This window comes from Penicillium atrosanguineum, assembly GCF_028827265.1.
Source record: "Penicillium atrosanguineum strain IBT 20685 chromosome Unknown utg000003l_segment0_segment0, whole genome shotgun sequence".
NCBI lineage: Eukaryota > Fungi > Ascomycota > Eurotiomycetes > Eurotiales > Aspergillaceae > Penicillium > Penicillium atrosanguineum.
The window spans coordinates 3349678-3365352 of NW_026623135.1; the positions used below are offsets into that span (position 1 = coordinate 3349678).

A 15675-nucleotide genomic window follows, 5' to 3' on the forward strand; every position below is an offset into this window, starting at 1 on the left:
CAGAACCCTGCAAGGACACCCAAAGCCCAACGAACCCACCTGAACTAGCCTTCTCCGCACCGGCTCGGCATAGCGGATACCCCACATCCACGCCGGAACCCCTACAGTAGAGAGGCTGCTTATCCGCGGATGCAAGTACCTGTAATTGCCGACTCAAGAAAGATCATAATTTTAAGTCCCGCGATTGGCTTATTGTCGCCGAATTTCCGCAACCCAAGACGACCACGATCATTAACTATAACTAATGTAGAAAATGTCGGCGTCAAGTCCGATACGAACTCCCCGTTACATGGATTTAGCATAAGATCAGCTTCATAGCGTCTAGCCTTTTCCTTTTGTCTTTGTTCAACGGCCGTTGTCAAGCTTCTAAGGTTAGTTCGGGTCGCGACGAAAACAGGAATCCCCTTTCGGTCCAGAATTTAAGCATCGCCACTGGCTCTCGGGAAGGACTCGAGGTTTTCTTTCCAAATACATTTAGCCAAATGGCAGATAATATAACAGTGGAGGCTATTCTTTCTCAACAAGATGACCACCAATCGCTAAACGGCGAGCACTCGAAGGAGTATGCGAATGCGCAACCTCAGTCGCCAGCTCTAGTCGAGGTCGACGCTGATGAGAAATACAATCGCGACGTGCCTCCAGAAGGAGGTTATGGCTGGGTCTGTGTCGCATGTGTCTTTTGGATTAACGCGCATACCTGGGGAATCAACAGTGTCGGTACATATCCTTCCTCTGATATGGAACTAGACTAAGAGAACTCCAGAGTTACGGCGTCTTTCTAAGCTACTACCTCTCCCATAACGTATTCCCCAATACTAGCGCCCTCTCCTACGCCTTTACTGGCGGTCTCAGCATTTCTTGTGCCTTACTCGTGGCTCCGCTGGCAACCTATCTAATCCAGGTTCTCGGCACGCGATTCGTGCTGAACGTCGGCGTTTTCTTCGAAACACTTTCTCTCATCGGCTCTTCATTTGCAACGCAGAAATGGCACATTTTTCTCAGCCAGGGTGTCTGCTTCGGTTGGGGTATGGGGTTTCTGTTCGTTGGTAGTGTCGGTATTACCTCACAGTGGTTCCACAAGCACCGAAGCGTCGCGCAGGGCATCACAGCCGCAGGGTCGGGATTGGGCGGTTTGATATACTCTCTCGCGGTGGGTGCCATTATTCCGCGCTTCGGTCTTGCCTGGGCCTTCCGCATTCTGGGAATCATTGCCTGTGTCGTTAATCTGGTCTGTGCGAACTTGCTTCGAGACCGTAATAAGCTTGTTGGGAGCCGTTTGACAGCCTTTCATCTCCCGCTTCTGCGCCGGCCGGAATTTCTATTATTCATGGGATGGGGTATCTTTAGCATGTTGGGATACGTGGCTGTATTGTTCAGCATTGCCAATTTTGCTCTCTCGGTGGGCCTTACATCGCATCAGGGAAGCATTGTCTCGGCGCTGTTGAACCTCGGTCAGGGTCTTGGTCGTCCCTTTGTTGGCATGTTCAGTGATCGGCTGGGCCGTATCAACGTCGCTACTTTCTTATCATTCCTCTGCGGTCTATTCTGCCTTGTCATCTGGGTATTCGCAGATAGCATGGGCGTGGTTTGTTTCTTCGCCGTCCTCGTCGGGACGGTGGCGGGAACATATTGGGCTACTGTCTCGCCCGTCCTGGCAGAGATCATTGGCATCAGAGATCTTCCCTCTGGACTGAGCATAACTTGGCTCAGTCTGGTCGCACCCTGCACCGTCTCTGAGGCAATTGCCTTGGAGCTTCGAACCAATGACGCAAGCGGCACCCTCTCCTATCTCCATGTGCAGCTCTTCACTGGCTTCATGTACATCGGGGCTTCGTTATGTCTGTGGCTTGTGCGTGGTTGGAAGATTGGTGAAGTGGAACGAGCTCAAGAACGTCGTGATTCTGTGGCTCGTTCATCTCCTCTCACGAATGAAAATGAAAGAATGGATCGCCCTGCAACCATTGCATCAGCTTCGACATCTGGAGCGACTTATGACCCGCAGCTGTGGAGACCATTCAGCCTGGTACGTAGAATGGTAGCTCTCAAGCGTGTGTGAGACTGTACATATATAAAGCCCGACCAAGAAGATGTGTAAATAGTTCTAGATAAGCGGCCTTGACTTACTCCCGAAGGACGTATTCGAAGTCATGTAGAAGCGTGCCTTGGAAAAGGAACAGGAAGAGATCTAACCAAAGATCAAAAAAGAGGGTTCAAGAGATGATCAGAAAAATGTTGAAGAATTAGTGAAGAATCAAGCATGTAGGCCCCTTTGGATTATCTTCTGGGTCGGCCTGCATTCACGAAGTCTCATGTGATCAAATTACGCGTCAAATTATATAATTACGACGGAAGCAAGATTCGAATTTTGGGACGTAATTTCAAACTGGTAATCATTCGTGACATCAAACGCCGCTTTTGTCTAGAACTACATAACATGGCTATTTGTCGGTCGAACCCGTAATAAGAATACGAACTCTCCTCTTGCCGGCACCACGACCCTGCTCTTTGACAGAGCTGACATTGACCTGCACCCTCTGGAAGAGCTCCACAGTCACACCGCGCTCCTTCTCCGGGTGACCCTTCTCTTCCACGCGCAGGGTATATTCCTCGTTGTCGAATTCGGTGGTGCGGTGGAGGGCGAGCTCTCGTCGCTCGGCGACCGAGTAAACACTCGACTCACCAGGGAGCACAAAGTCCTCCAGTCGAACGACACCCTCAATTCCGAAGCGCGGCACGAAGACAACAACACCGTTCTCGAAGACTCGCATGACGTAGCCCTCTTCGTCAACACCGGTGTTGTCACCGCCTGCGGCCATCTTCTCGCCACGGGCCTTGAGCGCCTGGCCAACGTAGTATTCAATACTGGCGCGGCCGGCGAACTGTGCGTTGCGGTGTCGGAAGTTGATGTTGCGGCAGATATCCTCCAGCTTGCCGCGAGTGCTGACACCATCGGCGACGGCATGGCCATCCTCACCTTCGTAGCCAATAGCAGAAGACAGCTGTCGGTGGACTAGAAGATCGGCATAACGACGGATAGGCGAGGTGAAGTGAGTGTAAATAGGGGAGGCAAGACCGTAGTGGCGGAATTCAGGCTCGGCATGGGCTCCAGCGCAGAAGTACTCCGCAGAGGTCATGCATCGGGTTGCCAAAATACGGACCAGAGTGTTAAAGAAGGGATTTTTGGGGTCGACGCAGCGGTCCAGGGAGTTGGCGAGGGCTCCAGAACTGGAGACATCAAGTTCCATGTTGCGCTTCTTCGACAGCTGGTTGATGAGGTCTTCGAAGTTCTGGGGCGGTGGAGTGGCGTGTCGTCGTAGCAGGGCGGTTTGCGAGAAAGACTCAAAAATTTTAGTAGCAACAGAGATATTGGCGAGAAGCATGAATTCTTCGACCAGGCTGTTGGTGGCGAGCATGGCCTTGGTCTTGACGTCCGTCAGAGGATCGCCAGCTTCGTCGCCGGCCTCAATGCGGACTTCGGGGGAGGCAAGGTTCAAGGCACCGGCATCGTAACGCTTCTGCTTGAAGATCTTCGAGAAGTGCAATAGGTGTCGCATACTCTCGGTCAATTCGTCTTTTTGCGAGGGGTCATCAATGCGAAGCTGGGCCTGTTCGTAGCTGAATGCCTCACGCGAGCGAATGACAGACTTAGTGAAGTCTGAAGACAAAATCTCTCCATTAGGTGTCAATTCCCAGATAACAGAGAAGGCATAGCGCTCCACGTATGGCTTCAAAGAACACAAATCTGTGCCAAGAAGGTGGGGAAGCATGTCGATACGCTTGTCAACGAGATACACCGTGGTACCGCGAACACTGGCTTCAAGGTCCATGGAGTTGTTGGGCTTGACAAAGTGTGAGACGTCTGCAATATGGACGCCAACCTCGAAGTTTCCGTTCGGAAGAAGGCGTGCATGGAGAGCGTCGTCAATATCCTGACACCCCGGAGGATCAATACTGCAGACGATCAAATCGCGCAGATCTCGTCTGCCCTTCCAGCCCTTGTCCTCCTTTGAGACAGGAACCTTCCAATCGTGTCCCTCCGCCGGCAGACAATCCAGAACAGACTTGGGGAAGGGCTTGTACTGTACGTCATACTCCAACAGAAGAGCCTCGGTTTCTGCTCCTTTCGTTTCCAACTCACCCAGAGAGCGAATGAAATGACCAGTAGGATAACGAGAATCCCGATCCCAAGCGTCAATCGTGACAAGAATGCGCTGGCCAAGTAATTCGTTGGCCTGTCTGGTGCGAACCCTGATTTTCGGCACTCGCTTGTCCATGGGCAAGAGAAAGACGGTTTGTTGTCTCCGACCGGAAGAAGCCTGTGAACCAGTCGAGCCAGAATCCACATGGCCGACGTACTGACGCCAGCCACGCTTGATGACTCCAACAACATGAGCGGTTGGCTGCGGCTTGCCCTCGGCGCGATTGCTGTGGGCTTTCTTGACTTCGTCTTGAAGAGCTTTGCGCTCTCTATCCGTAACGACGGCTTCCGCCTCCTCCGACTCAGGGTTGTCATTGCGGGTCACTGCCTCCTCATCCATGATCTTTGTCGAGGGGGATTTCCACTGATCTTGGGGCAGGACTTCAATCACAACAACATCGCCCGCAATCGCACGGTTGCTGTTGTCACGACCGAGAATGAGAAGTGGCTTATCAAAGGACGGAACTTTGACTGAGCCTTCAAGGTAGTTGTACGGTGAAACATTGAACACTCCCTGGTGCAAATTTCCAGCCCGCAACCCAGTCATCATTTTTGACATCGAGTAGTATTCAGGGTAGAAGAGTTCTCCGCGGACACCTTTTGAGTCCCGTGCCTCTCTGGCTTCACTGATCATGTCCAACAGCTTCTCCGAATCTTCCAAGCCGGCCACATAGTCTGACAATGACAAGGCTGTGACATTCTCCTCCTTCGCTTTGCGGAGGTTCCCCTTATCGTCCGTAATGACAACGATCGCAGGGACGGTCTTCTCCTTCTTGCCCTTCTTTGCTGCGGACTCTCGGAGATGCTCGCCATACCAGCTTGCCACGGTGCGCACTGCTCGATCGTTCCGATCATTGATCGACTCCTCATGACCTCGACGCACATGCGTCTCCATGCGGAACTCGTTGAAGAAGAGATAAAAGCGCTTCTCGTCGGTCTTGATGAGGGAAAGAAGGCGATTGTAGAGGGGTAGTGATTGGTTTCGGAGCTCCTCAAGGACGGTCTGCAGGATTACGACATCGTAGAACGCGCCAGTATGTTCAAAGAGATCCATTCCATTCAGCAGCGCATTTGTATCGGGGACAAGATAGTGGCCACGGGGGAAGGCTTTCGTGCCGGCGGGACGGTCGGAGAGGACGAATGGCGCAACTGTTTTGGGTTAGCGATGGGCATTGGCAGCAAAAAAGCGACACATACTATTTCCATTGGCGTCGGCCGGGGCGATCGAAGGGCATAGTGAGCAGAGCTTTGAGGAACAAGGAATGTCTTGTCTCAAATAGAGCTCTCGAACAATCTTTTGCACCTTCCCACTTTTCGTGGACCTCACGAAGACTTTGCTGGTAACATTAGCAGCTTGTGGGTTTGAAGAGATATCCCTCCTCAAGCTCTTCATTGCGACGTTAGATATCTGCCTGGATGGCAGATTTTGAGCAGTCGTGAGCCACAGACAGTGTAAGAGGACTGGATCAGAAATGATCTTTGCGGTTTGAGGTTATCGCGATAGCTGAGTAATCACTATCGTCCTCCTCGCCGTGAGCAACTGAGCGATTGGGGACTCACCTTGTTGCATATCACCTCTTAGAAAAGAATATACTAAATTGACAGTCTTCATCTCGAGCAAATATGGTTCTTGCAGTAAGTATTTCGTCAGCAGAACCTAGACATTTATTGCTACTAATCTCTTCCCAACATAGGCTGTGGGGCAGCTCTGCGCGACAGCGAGCATAACTTCCAATCTCTCTCAATGCCAGATATTAGTTCGCAAGGCAGCAGCTGCCGGTGCTAAGGTACAATGCACAATGCTGTCTTAAGTGGCTTTACTTTTCTCGACTTTTTAACCGCAATCTAACGTCTTCTCAGGTACTGTTTCTACCTGAGGCATCGGACTATATAGCTTCATCTGCCGAAGAGTCCTTTTCCCTAGCTCGATCCAGCGACTGCAGAGATTTTGTACTGGCTCTGAAACAGTCAGCCAAACAGGCAAATCTGCACATCAATGTCGGAGTCCATGAAATGGCTTCTGAGCATAGACTCAAGAACTGCTTGATTTGGATCGATGATAAGGGAGAGATTACCCAGAGCTATCAAAAGATACACCTATTTGATGTCGACATTAAGGGTGGTCCTGTTCTTAAGGAGAGCACGTAAGCTTTATGCTCCTCACCGAGCCTACATGACTGGCTAATATACATGGCTGCAGGAACGTCGAGCCAGGTCAGAAGATCCTCCCTCCATTTGAAACACCTGTAGGGCGCGTTGGCTTGTCAATTTGCTTTGATGTGAGCGCTAGACCAGAAAACAAAACATCAATGAGCTTATTATTTCTGACAATCTTAGTTACGCTTCCCTGAAATGAGTCTGGCCCTGAGACGCCAGAATGCCGAAATCATTACATACCCTTCAGCATTCACGGTCCCTACAGGAAAGGCGCACTGGGAGGCATTGCTTCGAGCAAGAGCCATCGAGACCCAGAGCTATGTCATAGCAGCCGCGCAGGCAGGTCCCCATAACGAGAAAAGACGAAGCTATGGGCACTCTATGATTGTCACCCCGTGGGGAGAAGTGATTGCGCAATTGGGCGATGAGTACCATGAGCCACAGATCGCTACAGCTGATATTGACCTTGATCTTGTGGCGAAGATACGACGAGAAATGCCCCTCCTCAGAAGAACGGACCTCTACCCGTTAGTCTAGGCCGGCAGAAGGGGAGCACCATACCAGCGCCGGTCACCTCTAAGCAGTCCATCGTGCCAATCTAGAATATCTTAAACAACAAAGGAAATTGAATGATGTTCGATTTTAATCCACCTTTCTTGATGCGGCGGAAGGAACCTCGAAATATAAAGTAGTACAGCAGGCAGGCGAAAAGAGAAATGGAAACACATGCGAAAACCCCATCTAACCAAAGGATCGGAACATCATATCTGCCATGGCAGGTGGTACAGGCATCAACCGAAATAGTCCCTTTCCGATCTCTCTATGTACAGTGTACAGAACAGGCCTGGGATCGAGCCATTTATTTCTTGACAGTCTGGGGGTCCTCCAAGATGCCCTCGGCCTCCAGTCGCCGACGAGCCTCCTCCAAGGCCCAGGTTTGTATACTGTGAAACGAGTTAGCTTACTGATCAGGAATGAAGATCCATGTATCCGAAAGACCAGGCCTAAGCACGTAGGCGAGGCAGCGAATGCCCGGAAGACAAAGGGTGATACATACGAGGTATCAGGCTTGAAAACATATGCGACACCAGCAGCCAAAAGACTGCCAATGAATCCGTAGTACCAGATGCCCTCCCAGCCTTCCTTCGCGTACTTGTGGCCAGGCTTGATGCCGAACAGCCAGCCGGTCGGGGGGTCGTAGTGGCTGCCGTGATCTCCACCATGCAGTTTGCTGCTAGTAGAGAAGCCCTGGATGCTCTGGGGCTTGCGCAGCAGGCAGCGCGAGCGGAGGGCGTGCGACAATGGCCGAGAAATCATGCTGGAGACGGGGGGTTGAATGGGAAGGTTCGGAAGGAGCGCCGCGATGAGATTTCGAGATGAGGTAACAAGGCCAACAGGGAGTCGCCTTGCCGACGTGGCAGCAACGATCGCAATTGGTATGGCACTGCTTGAAGCAACAACGAGGGGAGGGGTTGTTTCGGCGGTTGGATGTTGAATCCGCAAAAGGCCGACGGGGAGCTGGCTGGGTCATCACCCTAGTCCCGATTGGGCGATTTTCCCTTGCCGCCTTTTGATGCCCGGCTTGTGAGGCAGAAACTAATGCCTGATAGACCTGGCAGCAGTGCTCGACGCGCGACGCGTACTTGTCGCATCTCGCAGCTCGCATCCTGGTCAATTACCCGACTTGTCAACACAGCGCGCTGGCCTCGCACTGCTTTCTCATATTCACCCGGCGCTAGAACTACGAAGCACACATTGTCCTCGATCAGTAAGTTCAATTATTGTCCCAGTGTCCATACATCTCGTCTCACAACTGACATTGCTCTGAAGCCTCGGGAATGTATAATTATCCGTTTTGAGAAGAAGCTCTATATGGGATCAGATCGACGACATGGCAGCAAATAACAACAATTACCCCATTTCCTCAAACTCGCGCACGAAATTGAATGCCTTCCGCTTCGAGGACGAGGAAGAGATCCCCAGCAATGTGACTTCGAAGGATGGGTCCAAATCTGTTCACGGGAATAAAGAGAACCAAAGTTCATGGTTAAATGGTGTGGTAGAACCGATGCAGAATCTATCCGACAAGAGAAACCCTCAGCCTCAGGGGGTTTCAGCTGCTCCTCCAAAGGAACTTAAGCCGGTCAAGGAATGCCCACAGACTCCTGCGAATCGAATACCTCTGGCGGACCTGATCAGCAACGCCGAAGACTCCTTTGACCCCGCTCCGGGATCCGAGATAACACCAGTTGAACATGTTATATGGGAGCATATTCCTGCCAGCTCAAACCCCGATGCGTCGTCTCAAACGCCAGCCAATCGTCGAAAGAAGCGACGCCACGGCTCATCTTCGCCAGGCACTCCCTCCCACGGTACCTCCAAGAAACAGAAAGAACCTCTCGATCTCCAGTCAATTCAAGCACTATTCAAGACCCCTCAGCATGACTTGGCCGCCGAGTTATGGAACAATTACATGGACAAGAACATGGTCGAAGGATCCGAGGATCTACCGCCACCTCGCCTAGCAAACCTGCTTTCTTCTTCGCCCCAAACGCCTGCTTCAAGAACAAGCCGGGACTCATCTGGCTTGAGAAGGTCAATCAGTTGCGCCGCTGAGTGGCCGACATCCCGAGGGAACAGAAGACGGGTCCACCGACAAGACCCAGGCTCTGGCCGCGGGATATTCTCTCGTACGACTAGCAATGTCTTGGACTCAGGTAAAACAAAATCCTCAAGAATCAATTTTCTCCTTGAGAAAATCGAGAAGAGCTTGCAACCTGTGCAGCCCAGCGAAATGGGCCCCCCTTGCTCCTCCCCGTTGCGACAACGGGTGGATGCACATAGATGCCGCTCTTCATCACCTACAATGGACAGGAAGGGTCTTGGTGACTCCGGAGCCGCCAAAGAAGCCCTTCTCGGTCCATCCGGTAGCAATGCTGGGAATGGTGTAGGCGCTGCTATCCAAGACTTCTCTTCTGAATTCAGCGACGATGATCTTGACCAAGACCTCATGGACCTGGCCGGTGTCTCAGAAGACCCCTTCGTCGAGCCAGCGTCCAGTCGCAATGGTTTTGAATCACTGGGCTCATCTGCCTGGTCAAATCTTGCTGCGGAAAAGCAACCATCAAGTCACCCAAAACAGCCACATGACGTTGATAATAAACCGCCCATAGTGCCTAAGCTTATGAATAATGACCCCAAACCTGATGAATTAGACGACTTTGAAGACGAATATGGTGATTTTGCCGACGACTTCCAGGATATACTTGCGGAGTGTGATGGGAAACAAGACAACGCCGCCCCAATCAAATCTAGCCCCGCGGAACAACAGGCCGTGAGAAGATCAGACATTTCTATTCTCCCCACAGTCCCAGAGGATGACTTGTCAGGGGACGAGTTTGATGATGATTTTGACGTGGATGCCATCGAACAAACTATGAAGCAAATTAGCCAGGATGAAGCTCACGTTGGTCGCTCTTAATTGGTTTATACCTAGATATTTGCTAAGAGAATCAATCAATAGAACCTCAAAGATCGAAAAGCCATAAAACGATACCAGATCATTGATATTGCCGAAAATCTGTATGTCACGCCAAAAGGACGCACCCAGTCTGAGCAGGTCAGTCACCAATAGCCCCAGAAGCTCGCCCCAGTCACTGACAAAGGGACAGGTGCTATCCGTCGAGGATGAAAAGACCAGAGCCCATAAGATCATCGTTCTGCGCGAGTCGTGGTTTGATACGCCTTGCAGCAAAGACTCATACATCCATCTAGTTGGAGACTTCGACTTATCGGGCCAATGCGTTGTTGATAATACCAACCACATGCTTATTCTCCATCCCGACCATCTCATCTCTGCTACTGTCGTGGCAGACTCAATTGATTGTCAACGTCGGGCTGTTCTCCAGGATCGTGTAAAGGCATTTGGCCAATTGGAAAAGCCGCAAGCATTTGGTGTCTTCTTCCATGAAGTCTTCCAAGAGGCATTGCAGGCTAATAAATGGGATTTGGGTTCGTTGAGGTTGCTGGTTGAGTCTGTCATGCGGAAGCACATTGAAGAGTTGTACTCAATCAACATGAGCGTCGCCGAAGCCGTGGAGGAAATCATGGGCAAGATCCCGACCGTTCAAGCTTGGGCAGACGTCTTTCTCCGAGCCACACCTCAGGTTCGTCGTCCGTTGAGGGCTCACTTTGCGATTTGCTAACGTTCATATAGGCCAACTCCTTGGTGGAGGACCGCAATAGCTCCAAGCTTAATCTCAGCATCAACAAGTTGCTTGAAGTAGAAGAGCACATCTGGTCACCGATGTATGGGCTCAAAGGCAACATCGATGCCACAGTTCAGGTTGCCTCTCGTGGACAAGACGGAGATCAAAATCTCGTGGTTCCTCTAGAATTGAAGACTGGAAAGCGGGACACGAACCAGGCTCATCGAGCTCAAACGGCTCTCTACACTCTTCTGCTGTCGGACCGGTATGGTGAGTTTCGTCTCTTCCGTTTCCGCGTTAACTTATTAACTGTGCATGCAGATGTTGATGTAAATTTCGGTTTGCTGTATTACCTGGAAAATTCCAGGACCCTCAGCATACGAGGTATTCGGCATGAACTTCTTCAGATGATTCAAGTGCGAAATCGGTTGGCGGGATACATTCGGGAGAGGTTGTCCCTGCCACCGATGCTCAAGAAAGCGCGCATGTGCAACAGATGCTATGCAAAAACCCCTTGTCTCATCTATCACAAACTGGCCGAGGATGGGGATGGCGAAACGAGCACACTTGGCGAGGACTTTGAATTGGCTACCAGTCACTTGAATCATGGTGATCGAGACTTTTTCCGAAAGTGGGATGAGCTTCTCACAAAAGAGGAGGGCAATCTGGTTAAGTTCCGAAGAGAGCTGTGGACCTTGCTGAGCAGTGAGCGAGAGCCCCTAGGCCGATGCTTTGGTGATATAGTGATTGATCCTCGTTCTGCTTGCGAAGAGCCTAATGGGACAAAAATCAACCGCTATCGCTATACCTTCTTCAAGCGACAGCCGCGTCCAAACTTTTCTTTTGCAGAGTCGCAAATATCTGTTGGTGAGCCGATCGTTGTCTCTGACCAAAAAGGCCACTTCGCGTTGGCAAATGGCTATGTTGTTCAACTGAGTGCATCGCACATCACAGTCGCGGTTGATCGAAAGCTGCACAATGCAAGAGCACGTACTGCTGGGTTTGATGCGGTTACAAATCAATCTTTCCGAGGTATTATGGAAATCGGGAACGATGATCCGCCTGTTCTCGAGAACCCTGACGAGCAGATGGTCTACCGAATCGACAAGGACGAATTCAGCAATGGCATGGCCATCGTCCGAAATAACCTTATATGCATGATGGACAAGGACCTGTTCCAGGCAAGAAATCTTAGACGTCTTATCGTCGAAGGTCAACCACCTATCTTCAAGCCTCGTTCTTCAGCGAATACGCTTCCGGATCCTGGAAGCCTCAACGTTGATCAGAAACAAGCCATTGACAAGGTTATGAGTGCAAAGGACTATGCCCTGGTCTTGGGGATGCCCGGTACTGGAAAGACCACCACGATTGCCCAAATCATCAGGGCCCTAGTTGCACAGGGGAAGAGTGTATTGCTGACCTCTTACACGCATACGGCTGTTGACAATATTCTGCTGAAGATTCGCGATGACAACATTCGTGTTCTGCGTATCGGTGCCACCACCAAGATCCATCCAGAGGTCCAAGAGTTTGCAGACTTGGCGGCAATTCCCAAAAAGACCATCGAAGAGCTTAAAGACTCCTGGGAGAAACCACAAATTGTGGCTACCACCTGCCTTGGTGTCAACCACAGCATTTTTAACCAGCGAATCTTTGATTATTGCATTGTTGATGAGGCATCGCAAATCACACTCCCTGTTTGCTTGGGGCCAATTCGCATGGCAAGAACTTTCATCTTGGTTGGCGACCACTACCAGCTTCCTCCGCTGGTACAGAATAAAGCAGCCCAGGAAGGAGGGCTCGATGTCAGTCTCTTTAAGCTCCTCTCTGACTCGCAGCCCGACTCGGTGGTCAACCTAGAACACCAGTACCGCATGTGCGAGGAGATCATGCTACTCTCGAACACTCTCATCTACTCTGGTCGTCTAAAATGCGGTACGCCTGAAGTTGCGGCCCGCTCCCTAGATGTTCCGAACATCAATGCCTTGAAGCAATTCCATGTTGATGGATCTCACTCTTCTCGGCACCCATATGACGTCTGTTCTGGGCCAAGCCAAGGTCGTTGCTGGCTGAAAGATCTGATCGAACCCTCTGCCAAGACTCTTCTGGTCAACACAGACCCTCTTGGAGCTGCAGCCCTAGAGAATGCGCAGGGGCAGCGCGTTGTCAACCACATGGAGACCATACTTTGCTCTCAAGTCGTGGAAGCTTTCATCGCCAGCGGCATTCCGGCCCGTAACATTGGCGTTATCACTTTCTACCGCAGTCAGCTAGCCCTACTTCGCCAGAAGCTTCGCCAATACACACCCGACCTTGAGATGCACACCACGGACAAGTTCCAGGGCCGTGACAAAGAGGTCGTCATCCTCAGCTGTGTGCGCAGCAACTCTGAGAATCACGTCGGAGATCTTCTGCGCGATTGGCGCCGTGTGAACGTTGCCTTCACCCGTGCCCGCACCAAGCTCCTGGTCTTCGGAAGCAGATCAACCCTTCGGGACGGCAACGATCTCCTGTGCAAGTATGTGCGCCTCGTAGAAGGAAAAGGGTGGGTATACAATTTACCGGATCACGCGGCCGAGAGCCACGTTTTTGATTCTGCGCATGAGTCGACGCAACTGCCATATCATTCTCCTGTGAAGACTAAGGGAGGCCCTACTGTGAAAAAAGATTCTACAAGTCGCAAACCACTCAGCCCCCTAGGCTCTCGACAGCCATCTTCTGGTCTTCGACAACCGGCCAAGAGAGGCACGAAATTGTTCAACGGCACCTCGGTTGTCGGCAATAGACCCGTCATCCAGGACATTGTGAATGATATCTCTGGTTGATGTGGAGCTGCATGACTTGTTTACTGCATGTTTTGGCCTGGAATGGTTCTTACACATAGCATATACAGCGATTGGACATGGGAAGGTATTCATTACTCATAATGGACTGAAGATAACCGGTTTAATGTTCATTGTCTGCATGTTTGTCACTTGTGAGACATGTATTGAGACTGCCTATTGTTGAGATCACAGCACTTCTTTGCCTCGGCCAACGCATCGTAGTCTTTGAAAGACAAAAATGAGCAGGCCGCACGCACTCTTTGCAGGAAATTGTGAAGTTACTGGACACAGGGAAGAAGTGGAAATAGTAATTATGAAGGATCGATATCATCGCATTCAGTGAATCCGTAGAGTCCGGCCTTTGCTGGACTTTACTAACGAAGATGTCTAGGATTGGGATCGAAGTGTAGTCATCCATTTGTTTAACTGTTAGGGCTCTTGGACCCGCCCCGCCTGAACGTAAGACTCGTGTTTGCTAGGCAACTAGACAGACTGCAAGAAGCGAAATCTCGTTACGGGAAAAGCACTGTTTTAATCCAACGGAAGCTACTGATTTATATTTTTGATTAAAGGTATCTTTATTGCTTACATAGGGACCCTGGGTTGCCATCGACGCCCAGTATCCAAGTACATATTTGAACTTAGTGCACCTCGAAATGGATCGTCTGCTGGATCATAATCGGGGTGTTCACGAGCCCCTTCGTACTTTCAGCATCGTCCTTGAGTGACTCTCTCCATCCATTCGTGGTCTGAGCAGAGGATCTATGGCTCTTTCCCCGCTCCGCAGAGAAGGTTTGATTGAAAGACCTCCCTATTGATGAAAACTTGTACGTGTCGGCAGCCGAGGCTGCGTCGACGGGCTCTTCATTGATCGCGAATGCGTAGAGGCTGGGTTGAAGTTCGATGACCAGTCGTCCGAGTGCTGGCACGGCGGTGGTCATGATACTCAGATTCATCATCACTCTATTTATCATATCGTCAATTTCAATGCGTACAATTCATTACTAGACAGATACTCACTGGTCCCAAATGGTGGAGTCGGTATTTGCCCCTGAATTCCTTTGTTAGAATATGACCATACGAACCCCAAGTAAGGGTGACACGAGATATACTCACATGGGATGTCGGAGGACTGGAGCATTTCGACAGTGAAGTGGATTCCAATACCTGTTGATATGCACACCCTATGAACCGTCAATACCAGCTCCCACAAAATTGTGAATGGGGCTCGTCTTACAAAATTCGAGTCGCGAGTAGCGCCATGATCCTGAACCGTTTCCAGTGGGACAATTGTACAGTCCGAAGCAACATGCAGGGAAGCAACACGATTGCAATATCCGTGACAATGTTGAGTGCGGCGATGGCTTCGAAAAGCGCAGCCTGTCGGAACCTATCAGCATTTCGTTCGAAGCAAACAAGGACCAAACGGCTAGTCTCACCTGATTGATGCATTTATCTGGCGAATTCCACATCCAGGGCGTTGGCATCGAGCATCGCAGGGCCAATGCAAAGATGGAACCCACCGCCCATGCAATTATAACCCCCATTAAGACCTGGTTTGTCCGTAAATAGCGGCGCGACGTCATCAAATTTTTGAAAAGCAGACCCAGGGAGATCTTGCTAAAGGCAACCGTCACGATGAGGAGGATCTGTGCTGCATATTCGTACTGTTTACCGAATCAGTTTCTGAAAAAAAAAGTGTTGTAGGCTCTGGAATTGACGAACCTTCAGATAGAGCACCAGCTCGTGGCTTCCTATGGTGGCTAGCTTTCGCCCAAGTCCATTGGAGATGGCAAGTTGCACCAAGATACTCTGCAGTATTCCGAATAGCTAGAGCACCAGAAGCCACGGGGTTAGAGTCAAATCTTACAGGGATATGACAAGCCAGGTCATCACATACCGTTGAGACCGCTAACAAGATGTCATCGGAGTGAAGGACACCTCCAATGTACCAACGAGTAGACAGACGAGCGACAACAATAACAAGTGTCAACGCCAGCAAGGTATAGACCGCAACTGCTGCATAACCTCCCTCATCGCTGTCGGTAATGTCGAATAGAGGAGGCAGCGTGCCTGCCATAGCGACAAGACTGAAACCCACCGATCGCAGGCCGGCTAGGAAATTAACAGATCGTAGATCGTGGATTGCCGATCGCGGATATATGGCAGATTTGACGGCGATCTAGAAGTCCCAAAAATGGGATCGAGAGGCCATGAGCGACGAGTATAGTTAGGATTCTTAGGAACTCCAGGAATGGATCTAAAGGTCCCCCTTTGCAGGAGTTCG

General features: G+C 50.7%; 6 protein-coding genes across 6 annotated transcripts; 3 read left to right on the forward strand and 3 right to left on the reverse strand.

Moving 5' to 3' along the window:
* Window positions 1-482: 482 nt before the first annotated feature.
* On the forward strand, window positions 483-2056 carry N7443_004688 (MCT family MFS transporter; the record flags this gene model as incomplete). Its single annotated transcript, XM_056884744.1, has 2 exons — window positions 483-713; window positions 764-2056. The coding sequence occupies 2 exons, from the start codon at window positions 483-485 to the stop codon at window positions 2054-2056; spliced, it is 1524 nt and encodes a 507-aa protein (XP_056743022.1).
* A 382-nt stretch (window positions 2057-2438) lies between these two features.
* Window positions 2439-5591, reverse strand: N7443_004689 (exosome catalytic subunit DIS3; the record flags this gene model as incomplete). Its single annotated transcript, XM_056884745.1, has 2 exons — window positions 2439-5347; window positions 5396-5591. The coding sequence occupies 2 exons, from the start codon at window positions 5589-5591 to the stop codon at window positions 2439-2441; spliced, it is 3105 nt and encodes a 1034-aa protein (XP_056743023.1).
* Window positions 5592-5821: 230 nt separating this feature from the next.
* N7443_004690 (carbon-nitrogen hydrolase family protein) lies at window positions 5822-6892 on the forward strand (the record flags this gene model as incomplete). The annotated part of the gene is made up of 5 exons (XM_056884746.1): window positions 5822-5833; window positions 5893-5985; window positions 6059-6342; window positions 6399-6477; window positions 6536-6892. 5 exons carry the CDS (start codon window positions 5822-5824, stop codon window positions 6890-6892), a joined length of 825 nt encoding a protein of 274 aa, XP_056743024.1.
* A 322-nt stretch (window positions 6893-7214) lies between these two features.
* N7443_004691 (uncharacterized protein) lies at window positions 7215-7672 on the reverse strand (the record flags this gene model as incomplete). Its single annotated transcript, XM_056884747.1, has 2 exons — window positions 7215-7299; window positions 7413-7672. 2 exons carry the CDS (start codon window positions 7670-7672, stop codon window positions 7215-7217), a joined length of 345 nt encoding a protein of 114 aa, XP_056743025.1.
* Window positions 7673-8246: 574 nt separating this feature from the next.
* Window positions 8247-13388, forward strand: N7443_004692 (bifunctional ATP-dependent DNA helicase/ssDNA endodeoxyribonuclease DNA2; the record flags this gene model as incomplete). Its single annotated transcript, XM_056884748.1, has 5 exons — window positions 8247-9821; window positions 9879-9974; window positions 10027-10521; window positions 10572-10833; window positions 10885-13388. 5 exons carry the CDS (start codon window positions 8247-8249, stop codon window positions 13386-13388), a joined length of 4932 nt encoding a protein of 1643 aa, XP_056743026.1.
* A 641-nt stretch (window positions 13389-14029) lies between these two features.
* On the reverse strand, window positions 14030-15468 carry N7443_004693 (uncharacterized protein; the record flags this gene model as incomplete). Its single annotated transcript, XM_056884749.1, has 7 exons — window positions 14030-14351; window positions 14409-14439; window positions 14505-14572; window positions 14626-14768; window positions 14828-15055; window positions 15114-15218; window positions 15289-15468. The coding sequence occupies 7 exons, from the start codon at window positions 15466-15468 to the stop codon at window positions 14030-14032; spliced, it is 1077 nt and encodes a 358-aa protein (XP_056743027.1).
* Window positions 15469-15675: the final 207 nt, after the last annotated feature.